Source organism: Drosophila willistoni (assembly GCF_018902025.1).
Source record: "Drosophila willistoni isolate 14030-0811.24 chromosome XR unlocalized genomic scaffold, UCI_dwil_1.1 Seg41, whole genome shotgun sequence".
In the NCBI taxonomy this organism is placed as follows: domain Eukaryota; kingdom Metazoa; phylum Arthropoda; class Insecta; order Diptera; family Drosophilidae; genus Drosophila; species Drosophila willistoni.
Window position 1 is genome coordinate 1,824,972 of NW_025814058.1, and position 14,709 is coordinate 1,839,680.

General features: G+C 36.3%; 2 protein-coding genes and 1 long non-coding RNA gene across 4 annotated transcripts in view; all 3 read left to right on the top strand.

Moving 5' to 3' along the window:
- Nucleotides 1-1,067: 1,067 nt before the first annotated feature.
- Nucleotides 1,068-2,913, top strand: LOC111518708. 2 transcript variants are annotated; one of them, XR_006954756.1, is made up of 4 exons: nucleotides 1,068-1,143; nucleotides 1,212-1,791; nucleotides 1,848-2,625; nucleotides 2,682-2,913. It is a non-coding gene; the product is annotated as an uncharacterized LOC111518708 (long non-coding RNA). The 2 variants fall into 2 exon arrangements; XR_002724056.2 differs by having other exon boundaries at nucleotides 1,096-1,143; nucleotides 1,217-1,791.
- Nucleotides 2,914-3,554: 641 nt separating this feature from the next.
- On the top strand, nucleotides 3,555-5,529 carry LOC6642994 (coiled-coil domain-containing protein 22 homolog). Its single transcript, XM_002065901.4, has 2 exons — nucleotides 3,555-3,755; nucleotides 3,830-5,529. The coding sequence occupies exons 1-2, from the start codon at nucleotides 3,622-3,624 to the stop codon at nucleotides 5,409-5,411; spliced, it is 1,716 nt and encodes a 571-aa protein (XP_002065937.1). The 5' UTR covers nucleotides 3,555-3,621; the 3' UTR covers nucleotides 5,412-5,529.
- A 3,452-nt stretch (nucleotides 5,530-8,981) lies between these two features.
- The window catches only part of LOC6643006 (four and a half LIM domains protein 2), a 68,936-nt gene continuing 63,208 nt past the window's right edge, over nucleotides 8,982-14,709 (top strand). The window contains exon 1 of the mRNA XM_015178292.3: nucleotides 8,982-9,199. Within this exon, the coding sequence (XP_015033778.1) occupies nucleotides 9,119-9,199 (81 nt within the window). The 5' untranslated portion in view covers nucleotides 8,982-9,118. The remainder of the gene's footprint in view (nucleotides 9,200-14,709) is intronic.

A 14,709-nucleotide genomic window follows, 5' to 3' on the forward strand; every position in this document is an offset into this window, starting at 1 on the left:
CACACAGATTTTGTCAAAAAGAGAATGACCGCTTGTTGTGCTGATTGAGATGAATAAAACCAAATCGATATTTCAATTTATTATTGATTTGCAAATTTTTCTAGTTTATTTATTTATTTGTACAATGTAAGCTTATAGATAAATCTATAGCTACAGGGGGGACAGCCATAGCTGCTAAGGCCTTCGGCTGGTTCATGTTTAGATATTCATTCTTTTAATATAATTCATACAATTTTCTTAGTCTAGAATATATTATTTTGCTATGCTAGCTTATCTTATAAGAGGTTCATAATATTGGTTAGATTGAGGTATTTTATAATTTCTTTTAGATTTTCAGGGGTTGGGTTGGATAGGAGTGCGATATGGTTTTGGTTTGGGCTATGGTTTCGAAAGCTTTGAAACACCGTGCATGTGTTCAAGATATGTTCTATATTCATAATAGAATCTGTGTTGCAGAATTTACAGTGGTTGGGATTATTTTGAAGGAATCGGTGTTCGTGTGTTAGTCTCGTATGTCCTAGTCGTAGCCTTATAAGTTTTATTTGGGTTTTTCTAGCTATTTGGCAAATTTCTAGTTTTTTAAGATAGTCATCAACATTGTATTTGTTATGTCTGTTTATCTCTTGATACCAGCATGATGTCTGTTGAATTAGTAGTGTATTTAGGTTGGAGAAGTGGTTTTTAATGTATGTATCTGTTTATGTCTGTTTTGTTATAATTGGGATGCGTAAAGAGGGGTGATATAGTCGCCGTTTTTGCTGCTTCGTCAGCAAATTCGTTGCCCTTTATACCAACATGGCTAGGGACCCATAGGAGCATGATTTTAGGCTGTTGTTTGATTAGTGTTTTTCTAGTTATTTGTTACTGTATGTAAAGAGAATTGCATGCAACAGTTCTATAAAAGTTTGGTTATATTATTAAAATTCAAAATGGAATTTTAATAATGGAATTTTTAATACCATTCCCTGGATCGATATCAATATTTATCGAGGTTATTCTGCTTATCTAAAAATTATAAATTTGTTCATCAACCTTTCATTTGTTTTGCTTTCATTTATTCATTTAATTTAGTCAATGTTAATATTTACAGCTCACCCCAAATACATTCATTTTCTACTTAAATTTAGATGTGTACACATATAGGTAAAAAAAACCTCTGAATTTACATAAAATCATATAATTTATAAACAATATAAACATTATCAATTCAGTTTAGATGCAGACTTTCAAGACTTCCTAAGATAAATTCGCTGTTTTCTCACACAACGCACACTCAAATCGGGATCCTGTGTGCCTGTTCTGATGACATTCAACATTATTTCCAAGTATTGCTTGCATATGATCTCCGTGCAACCCTCTGAGATGGTGCCCATGCCGTTATACACTGCTCGACGAGTAAGATTGTTCGTACTTTGGATAGCCGGCTCCATTAACTGAAACAAGAGTGGCAAAAGTTGGTCACCTGACACAATCATAGCTATTTCATCGAGAGCTTGACTGGCCCCCTCCGCATAACTATTGCCATCCAATTCATCATCCTCGCTATCGGCCGGCTACTTGCATATCAATTCAAATAGAACTCTTACGATGGGCAGCAGTATATTTTGTCTGAGAACTTCTGTCTTACTCACACGCATAAATTCAGAAATGAATGACATACATTGAAGTCGAATAGTCTTCTCGATTTGCTCACACGCCGACGCATCCAGAAGTAATTTCGCCACGGCTTCGGTATCGTGAAATGCCCTCGGAACATACTCGGAAAAGGCATCGAATATATCAAAGACTAAGGTAAATTCGGCGGCATCGCCCTTAAGAGCATTTAATTGCACTGTCTTCATTTTCAGAGGCATCAACTTGACCATCACTTCTGCACCTGCTGGGTATTCCCCTAGAAATGGAATCAGATATACTATTCCGGTAAATGGGAAATTGGCCACAGTCCGTGAGGCTAAAGTGTTCTGGGCATCGGAATTAACCACCTGACACAATCATGGCTATTTCATCGAGAGCTTGACTGGCACCCTCCGCATAAATATTGCCATCCAATTCATCATCCTGGGTATCGGCCGGCTGCTTGCATATCAATTCAATTCAAACGCACACTCAAATCGGGATCCTGTGTGCCTGTTCTGATGACATTCAACATTATTTCCAAGTATTGCTTGCATATGATCTCCGTGCAACCCTCTGAGATGGTGCCCATGCAGTTATAGGCTGCCCGACGAGTAAGATTGTTCGTACTATGGATAGCCGGCTCCATTAACTGAAACAAGAGTGGCAAAAGTTGGTCACCTGACACAATCATGGCTATTTCATCGAGAGCTTGACTGACCCCCCTCCGCATAAATAATGCCATCCTATTCATCATCCTCGCTATCGGCCGGCTACTTGCATATCAATTCAAATAGAACTCTTACGATGGGCAGCAGTATATTTTGTCTGAGAACTTCTGTCTTACTCACACGCATAAATTCAGAAATGAATGACATACATTGAAGTCGAATAGTCTTCTCGATTTGCTCACACGCCGACGCATCCAGAAGTAATTTCGCCACGGCTTCGGTATCGTGAAATGCCCTCGGAACATACTCGGAAAAGGCATCGAATATATCAAAGACTAAGGTAAATTCGGCGGCATCGCCCTTAAGAGCATTTAATTGCACTGTCTTCATTTTCAGAGGCATCAACTTGACCATCACCTCTAAACCTGCTGGGTATTCCCCTAGAAATGGAATCAGATATACCATTCCGGTAAATGGGAAATTGGCCACAGTCCGTGAGGCTAAAGTGTTCTGGGCATCGGAATTAACCATGATGGTCTCAATCGTCAGTGAAATGATGTCAGGAAAATTGAACAATTGACAAATTGAAAATATTTATTACAATTTTTGGAGGATTTTTAATTTTGATAATTGAAAGAAATATTTATATCGTAACGGATTCATTTTGTGTTGTTTGTGCCTGTGCATTGAGCTTCTTTTGACAATGAAAGTGTTCTTCCTAAAAGTTAAATTCGAGTGGGAGATACATACATAAATATGTATGTTTCTAGACTATATATCAGAGGGCAGACTGTCAGTTGAAAGCATAGCATAGGAATATCCTACAAAAGCCAGCAGTCTTGAATACAGACAGCGATTGCTGAGATGATTTTATTATGAGATTTCATGTATATCTATAGAATCGTTAAGATACACAGCTTCGAATATATATATTAGCTCTGAAGGAAATACTATATTATTCACATTTACATATATACAGAAACGTTTGGCCTTACCAAATCAAAAGCTACTTGAATGTCAAGAGGAATTATATCAGTCGACTTTTTACTTTTTTTACCTTTCTTATACAGCAAAAAGTAATTTTTTATTTTGGTTTAATTTTTATATGTTAGCGTTTTCAAAACTTTATTTGTCAAATCATTATTTGAATTGGTTTTTAAATTTGGCAGTTTTTTGCGGCACTGCCAGACTGTTTGGGTATTGAGATGTATAGATGGCGCCATAGTGTCATTGCTGTTTGCAAACTTTGCCATCTGGCATCGCCAGTCATTATTATTTTTTTTTTGTTGGTGTTGCTTGGACCTGAAGTTAGACTTGTTTATGTATTCATATTAGGATGGATGAAGTGGATAAAATTATAATGCATCAGCTGCATCAAATCGATGCCAGCATTGAGCCGACGGAGGAGCTGGCAAATTTTACGCCAGCACTTGTCGTTCGCGCTGTAGCCAGCTGTTTGCAAGAGATATCGTAAGTTTAGCCGGAAATGTACATACCGATTAATGTACATGAATAAATTATATTTTTAAATTAATATCCCTTAGAGGTCAATCTCTCAAAGATCTTCCCCGAAGTCTACCCATGGCCATGGCTCAAAGATTCAATGTGGCCACCATATTGGCCGAAAGATGCCAGGAGAGTGGCTATCGCGGCGACATTGGCTATCAGACATTCCTCTATCCCAATCCAGTAGAGCTGCGGCGTCTTCTAATGTTCCTCATTGAGCAATTGCCACGGGAACGCCAATCGGAAGATGATGCAAATCGAACATCACATCCTCTGAGCAGCAGGGAACAGCTGGAGCGTCAGATACGACAGAAACTAAAGGCTCAATTGAAGATGCCTTGGGTACCGCAATTCTGTCGAATGGTGGCCAATAGAAAGTCCTTGGGATGCAATAGCCAGTGCATTAGCTTTGAGCCGCAATTGAATCTCAATGTGCCATCAGCCAATCCCGAGGATAGAAGCAAAGAAGTCCAACAATATTTTGATCAGCAGGCACCCAATCTGTTTCAGCAGACATCGGCAAATTGCTACGATCTGATAGCCTCGGTTATGCACAAAAACGATCTGGAACGTTGGGGTGATCTACCTTCGATGGATCCAGTGACTTTGACTTCAACCAGTGATGATTTGGTGGGGAAAGCTTTACCAACAAGCCCAACCCAAACGTCAACAACTGCGGAAAAAGCAGCCCAAGACAACAGCTCAGAGGCGACGGCGACGTCGACGACAACGACACCATTAGAACTCTTGGGTCAAGAAGTCCAAGAGCTTCGTACTCAAACTGAGATTATGCTAAATCATCGTAAAATGGTTACATCAAAATTGAATGAACTTAAGATCAGAGAAACGACTGCTTCTCAAGAAAAGGAAACTATTGAATCTAAGCTTAAGTCACATGAAAAACTTTCTCTGGTATTATCAGAACCAGAAGAGAATGTGGGTAAACTTGAAGCCCTGGTAGAAGCAACCGAAAACAAACGTCAAACACTTAATCAGCAATGGCAGGACTATCGTCGACCGTTGTTGGACACATTGTCAACATTACGAAATGCCCAGGAGGCCCAACAGGTTCAAATTATACGCAACTCTATTGAGAAACTCGAACAGGAAATCATTGCCAAAAGTCAGCAACATAACGAATTGAATTCTTCCTTAAAAAATGCAACACAATCGGTAGCTCCACGCCAGGAGTACACACGGCGTATCCATGAGTTTATCAAGAATATACGGAAACAACGCGAGGATATCTTTAAAGTTCTCGACGATACACGGCAATTGCAAAAACAACTCAATGTGGTCAATGCCCAATTGCAGCGTCAATTTAATTACACCGATGATCTGCTCTTTCAGAGCGCCAAACATGATCTTCATGCAAAGAAGGCATACAAGTTGTTAGCCCAATTGCATAGCAATTGCAGTGAGCTGGTCGAATGCGTCAGTCTCACGGGAAATGTCACCAAGGAGATACGCGATCTGGAGGTCCAAATTGACGGAGAGAAGCTAAAGAATGTGCTGTCACGTCTGCAACAGATTACCGGAGATATACAACGATCGGAGCAACATATCCAAGAGCTTCAAACTCAAATACGGCAAGTGGAAAATGCCATAACCGTTGGCTAATGGATGAATGGATAGCTTGAATATGTGTATGTGCGGAAAATATTTACTTATGTATTAGTGCCAATTTAAAATAAATTATTAACTATTTCACGCGTAGCGTTGATTTTGCTTAGACGAACAGCAGTCGTAGCAATTTAATCAAGTATCCAATTTCCCCCCCTCCATTCCCATGGTAAAACAATGTTATATCGATGTTTATCGATACATTATATTCGTAGGTCTACTACTAACTATTTCCTCTTGTTAATAGTTCTCTAAAGCCCAGTTGCTACTTCCCCCTCCCCACCCCAGGCACATTGCAAAAAAAAAAAGGAAGAAAAGTGTTCGCGATGTTTTATACACTTTAATAAGTAAAATAATTAAATACATAGTTGAAAATACTTGCAAAGTTCTTTTTAACTGCTTTTCTAAACTAGATGGTCTCAAAATTTCGACTTTTTCAATGTGGTTTACTCAAAAAAAACTGCAAAAAAGATTAAATAAATGTTTTAATTCTTTTATTAAAATATTTCATATTACATTTAGAGAATTTTCTTGTAATAATTAAAAACTAACAATTTAAACTTGAACTTTTTTTTTATAATTTTCTCTATAATTATCACCATCTATGGTTCAAAAGTTTAGTGTATACACAAGTCGTTAGTTCATCCATATGCACCTTGCTTCCCTGTAGCTTCGAAATTGAAGAGTATATTGAGACTAAAAGCACGTTTCAGTTTTTTTTTTTTTTAAGAAATCAAGGGGTTTATTAAGAATGTATAAAATGATGCGATCTAAGTCAGATTTAAGCATATATAAGCCATATGTTTTCGATAATGAAAGTTATTTTTTAATAATAATTATCCCCATGTCATTAGCTACTCTTCAGAAACTCTGATAGTTATTGTCTAAGGAATCAATGGATATGGCTGAAAACGGAGTATTGTTCTGTGTATTCTCAGTATCGGTAAAAATAGGAATGTATAAGTTAGTGAGACCTTTTACGGCCTAGATATAGTCCGGACCTTACGCCCAATAATAAAGGGACGGGCTAATACGATTTGAAACATTTGAAAATAGTTTTCATTACTTTGCAAAAAGAAAGTATTACATTAATATGAACTTATTGCATATTAATTTCAAAACGTAGTCAATTTAATCGATATATTTGTATGTTCATTGACCAAAAACATGATTATTATTAAAAAAACAAAATACAATAAAATATAAAACGTTTTTTTTTTTAGATATTTCACAAAATTGTTTGAGCATTTGAAAATGTCATTATCGGACAATTTGCTAAATTTTCCCGTTCAGAATATTATTATGTAACGAATAAATATGATTACTAGCGACAAAATACGCTATTTTAGTAGTTAACTGAGAATTTATTTAAACAAATATTAAGACCTTTTCAGTTTTCCGCATCGGCATAAAACATTTCATAAAAAAATTATGTTCGGGATTTGAATTTGTGGGAAATGCTCAGGGCGGAAAGTTCTAAAAATTGTATCACATTTCTTGTTGAAAGTATAGATCATATATGTAGTATTCTAGCAACCCGAAAAATGACAAATCTAAAATATTAAGAAATTATTAATTAATTAATTATCAAACTTATAATTCTGCTTTACTTTATGTTTGTTTTTAAGTATCTAATTATATTCATAAGAAATATTTTCACTTCCTGCCCAGATCTGTTAAGTGTATATGATTTGAGGTAGGAAGGAAGCATTGTGTGAGCCGCTAAGATATACAATGAGTTCGAGCCTTACTTTGGGTACTAAAGGGTATTTATATGGTCGACTTAACATATGAAATTGAACTGTTTTCTCTCTCTTCCACATGCTCCCCCATAGTATGTCATCTCGCTCACTCGTTCGCTTTGCTGTTTGAATGTTGAAGTGGCAGTTATAACTTGCCCCGGTGGTCGGTCGGTCGGTCGGTCGGTCGGATTGCTTGGGCTTGCTGGCTGGATGGCTTGATGGTTGGTTGGTTGATTCCGGCTGTTTTAGTTGTTGCTCGTCGTTTGAAGTGTTTTGAACAGAGAGCGCGCGCGTTTCATTTCATTTTGAACGTTGTTGTGTTTTCCCTACGTGTTTTTGTTTCATTTTTGTTGATTTACTTTCGTTTGTTTTTAATTTAAAGTAAATTTCTAAGTAGCAAAACAGCAGAACAGCAGCACTCAGGGCTTGGGCTTTGAGTGTTGTGTGTTGTCCATGTGTGTGTGTGTGTGTGTGTGGAGTGTGTGTGTGTGTTGGTGTGTGTATGGAGTGTGTTTAGTGTGTCTAAGAATAACGTCATTCATACATACATAGACGTACCTACATTCTCGTATGTACGAGAGTGTATCAAAATAAAGCACTTCAGTTTTAGCTGGTGGTGCTGCTTGGTGGTGGTGGTGGTGGTGCTGCTGCTGCGGCTGGTGCTGGTGGATGGTGATGGTCGACGCTGTTGTCGGTCTCTAAGCCCTGTGCCGCTCCAGAACTCGTTTGTGACCGAACCGGCAACGGCCTAGAGAGTTTCTTCTGAGGTTCTTGCAGGCGCGATAACAAGTTTAACCGGTGTGTGTGCCAGGGAGTGTGTGTCTCTCTCTGAGTGTGTGTGTGTGTGTGTGTGTGTGTGTGTATGAGTCTCCTTCAACAAACTGTTGCTGCTACACACTGATGACGTCGACGAGCCCTAAAGGCCATAATTATATACATATATACTACCTTATATACACACACACACACATATATATATATATACAAGAACCTCTCTGCTGACCAATTGAATTTCAATTAGAATTTTATAAAACTTCTGAAGGCCGTGTTGGGGAGGCCTGCAAAACCAAAAATTCATTTTTTTTTTTTTGTTGTATTTGGTTAATTGAAAGAATTTTTTTTTGCCGGCCGGCTTCATGTTTTGTGGTTTTTGGCGCCAGGCATTTACCTTTTCTTTTTCGTATCGTGATGCCGTCAATTCTTTAAATAATTATGATACCATTAACAACAATTGGCATTTGTGTGTCATTTGGTTTGAAATTGTTTCTATGAAAATAACTCACATTCACATATTTACAGTCAGTTAGACGTCTATAAGTTATGTAGTAACGGAAATGTAGATGCGCGATATGAACATTAGGTCATTCGGGGTCAAGTCACTATACCGTGAAGTACATACATAATATATTTTTTGTTTTTATCGTCGTTCAATCAAGCGATTAACTTGAAATTGACCATGAACTTTAACTCAGTCAGAGGGGGGGCCGAGGAGGATGAAGTAGCCACCTGAATCACCTAAAAACCACCCACCTGTGCACCACCACCACCACCAGACCAACTCGATCAAAACAGTTAGTGAAACAAAATTTTGCAAAAAACCAATAAAATAAAAACAAAAACAAACAAAATTTACGCGTAACATTTTCCCATTAGCGACATATTTCACCGACTACGCCATAATTTGTTTATAGAAAACAAAAAAAAACAAAAAAACGAAAACAAATTTGCCCTGAAAACTGATAAAATGTTATTATAAATTAAATTGTTTTTTTTTTGGTTCTGTTTTTTTTTTAATGTTTTATCTAGAAATCGAATAGAAAAAAATTAAATCAAAAAGTGTAACCAAAAGCAATACGAGACAAAAGCAAAAAGAATTAGAGTAATTGGCATTGGCAACTAACAAATACTTTTTAAAACATAAGAATTGCAAATAAAAAAAATCACAAAATTACTTCAAATATCATGACACCATCGCCTACAAAAGAGGTAATGAGCAGTGCTCCAACTATTTCCCGGCGTCCGCGTGAAGAGTTTGCAGAAAAGGTGAGTAAAACTATTAACAAATTTCATTTAACGTGGGTCAATTGTAGAGTTTTGGCAACCTCGCTTCTTCCCTTTAGGTTGCTGTTGTTGTTGTTGTTTTTGTTGGGTCTCGTCTGGTCTATTCTGTTCTGTTCTGTTTTAGGGGACTGACTTTGGTTTGGTTCTGTTGCTATTAACTGAACTTCCTGTGTTTCGATTAATCGACCCGTAAAAACAAAATGTGCTGCGTTTTATTCTTGGCATACCCCAAAAGCAACAACATTAACAACAACAACAACAACAACAGCATAAAAATTATAAACAATTCACTTTAAACATTTGTTTGATTTTATTTTATATTTATTTTTGTTTGTTTCGGGATTGTAAACCAAATATATATCTACATGCAATACACACATACAAATGCGTATGCTTGTATGTGTATACGTATAAAACTTTTGTAAGAATCAAATAAATATTCTATCCATCTCCTTCCCCCCCCATCCCCCCTTGACCCACCCACACCCACAATCACCTGTCACTGACCAGGTGCTATGTATGGGATATTGAAACGCGAATGGAGGGAATGAGATTGCCTGAGATTGGGGATGGAGGTTGCGGGGGATGGAGCTGGGGGCTGGGGGCTTCTGTATGTACATACATATGTAGATGTGATTGAGGTTGAAACCAAAAGGTATAATACGATTTCCGTTATATTTCCGTAAGATTTCATGTTTTGATTACACTCGTCTTGCTTTCTTCACCTATTCCATCAGCCTCCTCCCTGTCCAATCCATTCCATCCATTTATGACTAATCGTAGTGAATTTCTGTTCTGTTCTGTTCTGTTCTGCTGTTGCCCATTGTTACGCGATTCTACGTAACCATAGAATAAAGTATGATTGATAAGATATCAGGTCTTAAAATACAATTGATAATCATATACAATTTTTTTGTTGTTGTTTTTATTTTTGTCGCGATTGAATTGAAATTTTCAACATTCCAATATTTAGCATATGTTTGTTAACATTCGGTACTGAGGATAATATATACCTAAGTCTAAAAATTTTGAAAACAAGGCTTTTACTTTATGACATTTGCTTATTTAAAGTATTTAAACTTGATTTAAGTGCTGAGCATAGATATAGATCTTGACGTCACGTCGGATTTTTAGTCATTCCTGAAAACATACGGCATAGTATATAATATTTGCACAATGGACATTGACAGATTAATTTTGTTTGTCAAACATTGTGTCCTAAACCATTTATCATGTCGGGACTACATTTTAAATGGGAAACCAAAATTTTTAGAAGTAGATAATAAAAATATAAATATATGAATATTAATTCAATGAAAATGATTGAATATCCATGTGCTGCGAGTGTTTAATGGAGTTGTGTCTCTAATATCTCTAAAACTAACGATTGCCTTGATTTTTTGAAATATTCTACACAACAAAATGCAGTTTTGTCACCGAATTTTGTGTTATTTTGGCCCAAAAAGCCTTTTTCACATTCCGCCAGCTTGTCAAAAATCAACATTTCTTAAAATCGACTATCGAGTCTAACAAATTTCTTTAAAATTATTATTATTTGTTGATAAAAAATTAAACATATATTTTAAAATATATATTTTCAGATAAGTAAGCTGATGAAACAGTTGTTATTGAAAATTTTTCAAAAATTATTTTCTTTTTAGATCCTTAAGAAATTGAAAATTCATTAATTAACTAAATTTAATTCACTAGATTTATATGGGCAAGGGAACTGGGTTATCGAAAATCATCAGAAAAAAAGGGAAATCTAAGAAAATTACCTATTCAAATATGAAATTCGTGTCGGGGTTTATCCTTTTAGAGGCAAAAAAACTAATTGCTGATTATTAACTGATTAAAGAAAAAGTTACTAGTCTATATAAAATTTTGTTTTTTTTGTCTATATACAAAATGTTTAGCTAAATTTCATAAGTTAAGACAATCATTCAATCGAGTCACTGGTAGAAAAATAGACCATTTCCCAATGGACTTGAAAAACAAAAAATAATAAGGGGGCTTAAATAAATTTATAATTTCGCACTTTAAAACTTAATGAAATTTGTAACACGATCTTTTGTCTAATGACCAATTAGTTGCCACTGCAATTGTCATTTTTAGTTTTTTTTATTTTAATATAGCAAATTTTTTGCGCCTTGTTTTCATTGGCATTTTTTAAGATGACATCATGTACAATATGTAGCTCCAATTCTCGTTTTCGTTCCCGTTCCCGTTCCACTTGAAATGCAAAAAAAAAAAAACACACACATACACACAATAACAATAACAAACACAATACAAAACCAAAATGCTTGCAATAATAATAATAACAAAAACAACAACAAATTTTAAATTCCCTGCTTAAGTTTAATGAGAAATTGAATGAGGCGCAAGGAAGGAAGCCAACGTGTTGAAAGGGGGTTAGAAGGGGGAAAGATACAAACGAGAGGTCAATGGGTTCTCGTTCTCATTACATAGAGAGAGAGAGAGAGAGAGAGAGAGGAAAAGAAAATTGAAATAGAATAAACTGATTAGCATTTCCATCCATAAAGAAAAAGAACTAACAGTTTAAAATTTAAATCAAATTCATATGCAAATCTTTAATATTTATGAGAAACAGAAAAGAAGTTGTCCACAAAAAAAGAAACACACCCAAAAAACCAGAAGACCCAACAAACGATGTCAAATGAGACTGAAAGAATCATTTCAAAAGCTAAGGTCCAAGCCAAGCCATTGAATCCATTCTAATGGGTCATCCAAAGTGGCTGAAATCGGGCTACTTCTCTGCTCTTCCAACTTTTAGACCAATCGAAAAAGATGTCAACCGAAACTGACAAAATCAACGTAAATGAAGAGACCTGTAGAGACAGGCAGGCAGGTAGCAATCCACACGGACCGAGTAGAATCGAGTCGAGTCACTCGATTGATTCGCGACAATTTTCGAATTTTCGGTTTGCCTGCAGATCAATCAATTTGCTCAAAACACCAAAAAAAAAAGTCAGCACAAAACATTTCATCTACCTGAGCCGCTCCAATGCAACGAACGATGAAATAACATAAATTTATGTATTTGTGTGATATCGTCACCTTGTCTGTCGCATGCCAACAGCTAATTTGATATTATTCCGATTCGGAATTCCAATTCTGCATTAAACACAACAAAAACGCAAAGAAAAACAAAAACTCAGCCAAAAAGAATGAAATCTGATGCAATCGATGAGATCATCATAAAAACAGCAAAAAAAAAAAATATAGAACCTACAACCAACCAACGATGATGTTGATGATGATGATGATGAAGAGGAAGAGGCAGAAGAGGCTGAAGCATACCAAAAACCCCATACATAGAGAGTCAAGCATAATTATAATAAAAAGCTTCTGGGCCCAACCCCCAAAACCGACCCCAAGAAGCAGCAACAACAGCAGCCGTCTACTGCCCTTGCCCCAGAACCTTCCTCCTCCTCCATCTTTAACATAATCATTCAATTTGCCAAAGTTAAATGTTTCCTTTTTTTTTTTTTGTTTTCCAAGTGCAATTTTAGAATTTCCAAGTTAGTGCGAAGAACTTGAGTCACTTTTATTTGCTTGTCTTTGGGATTTTATGTCTGCTGTCTGCGGGTGCATCATCCTCATCATCATGAGCAGCAGCAGCAGCAGCAGCATCATCATCTTTTGTGATGTCTTCCTCTGGCTTCCTTGTTGCTGTTGGTTTTTTGTTTTCTTTCTTTTTGGTGCAATGCTGCAACAGCTCGCATCTTCCCCCAACTTTGAAATTTTGCCGCCAACTACACTTGAAAAAAATACATAATTAGCATGAGATACTTAAAGATTAATAAAGCTAATGATACCTGAAATCTTGAGCCACATATCAGAATATACTTTAAGGACTACAAAGGCTGTAATCGGAGGTTCAAATATTCAGATCGTCTCTAGTTTGAGAAATATTCTTACCTACATAAGTATAAGTTCAAATCGTTGTTATTGAGGTTAGTTTTGTTGGTCAGCAAAATGAATACATAAAATGGTTATCAATGATTTGGTTTGAAAGAAGATCCATAGCAAAATAAGTTATTATACTTAAAAATTCATTTTGCTGTTGACTCTAGCATTGCAATGCTAAAACTAGATAAGAATTACAACCAATTCAGACGAAGAAGAGCCACTTTTTAAAAAGATAATGATAATTTCTTATATAAAATTTGTATACATTAAGACTTTTCTCCAGAGTCCATAGTCTTAAGTCAAGTATTTTATATTTAAATTTTTAATTATTCGTCATAATTGTTGGGTGGGACTGTAGTATAAGCTAAAGTATGTTTAGTTTTGTGGGATGAAACAAGTTTCTGGTGGGAATTATCAATGAATGAATGTAAATTTGAATATATTCAGAAGTGCGGTTTGGTTTTCTTCTGTGTATTTCCCTTATGTAGAGTTTCTTTTTTTTTTTGTTGTTTTGTTGTAAATGTTCTGGTTGCCTTTTCGTCTTTCTGTTTTTTTTCTTTTTCTTTTTGCATTTTAACTGACTCATCATTGAGCCATCCATTCGAGCATCATTCGATGTTGCGACTGCTACTCTTCCAGATCCAGAGCCGAAGCCAGATCCAGCTGAATTTGGATTTGCCGTCTATTCGTCTGTCACTAGTCAACGTTTACCCATAACTATTAACCATATATATGTATACATAGTATGTGTATAAGTGTATTTAGATATGTATATACTAATAGTCGTTGCTTATTTGCGTTTTAAAAACCTTGCACTTGTTGAGTTACGGCCAAACGGCTCGTTTGGCTTGTCGTTCCATCTGACAACTTTGTCAACTTTTTAATTACATTATTAGTTTTCATAGCTTGGCAATTTGTGTGCAAATGATAAACCAGCCAAGGTCTTTAGTGACAAAATTTTTTAGCGACTTTACTTGGCCGAACGGCCGAATGGTCAATGGCCAAGGGGTATATTGATTTTGGTCGCTAGTTTGGCAACACCTCAAACACACACACACACACACACACAAGCAATGTCATCTTGTTAGATGAAGGGCAAACACAAAGCGCAATTGGTTTCGCCCTATTTTGGTTACCCAGATTTTAACTATTCATCATGGTTTTCATAATTTTCAATTATTCCGCAGAGTACCAAACTTAACGCTAGTTTTGCTATCTTTCTGGGGTCAAATAAGATGGAAAATTTAACACCCCAAAGCGATTTCTAGGATCTAAGTTATTTGGTTATTTATTTTTATTTTTTTCTATTTTTTTCGGGGATTTCTGGTTATGAAACTCTGTTAAATTGTTGCGTGCCATTGTGATATTTCCCAGGGGCGTGTTAGTTATACCTAGATACGCATCGAAGGGTGGGCGAAGTGTTGGTTGTTTCGAGGTATCATCTTTTCATGATGGACACACCTCGCCCCACGCCCCACGCCCCATGCCCCATGACACATGGCCAACCGTCCATCGCCCATTGCCTTCGCGAAGACAACAACACCTGGTTTGGGCCT

Excerpts from the sequence above, each read along its gene's own strand:
- LOC6642994 (XM_002065901.4), top strand. The coding sequence starts at position 3,622 with ATGGATGAAGTGGATAAAATTATAATGCATCAGCTGCATCAAATCGAT. Across the intron at positions 3,756-3,829 it reads AGCTGTTTGCAAGAGATATC|AGGTCAATCTCTCAAAGATC; the intron begins GTAAGTTTAGCC and ends AATATCCCTTAG.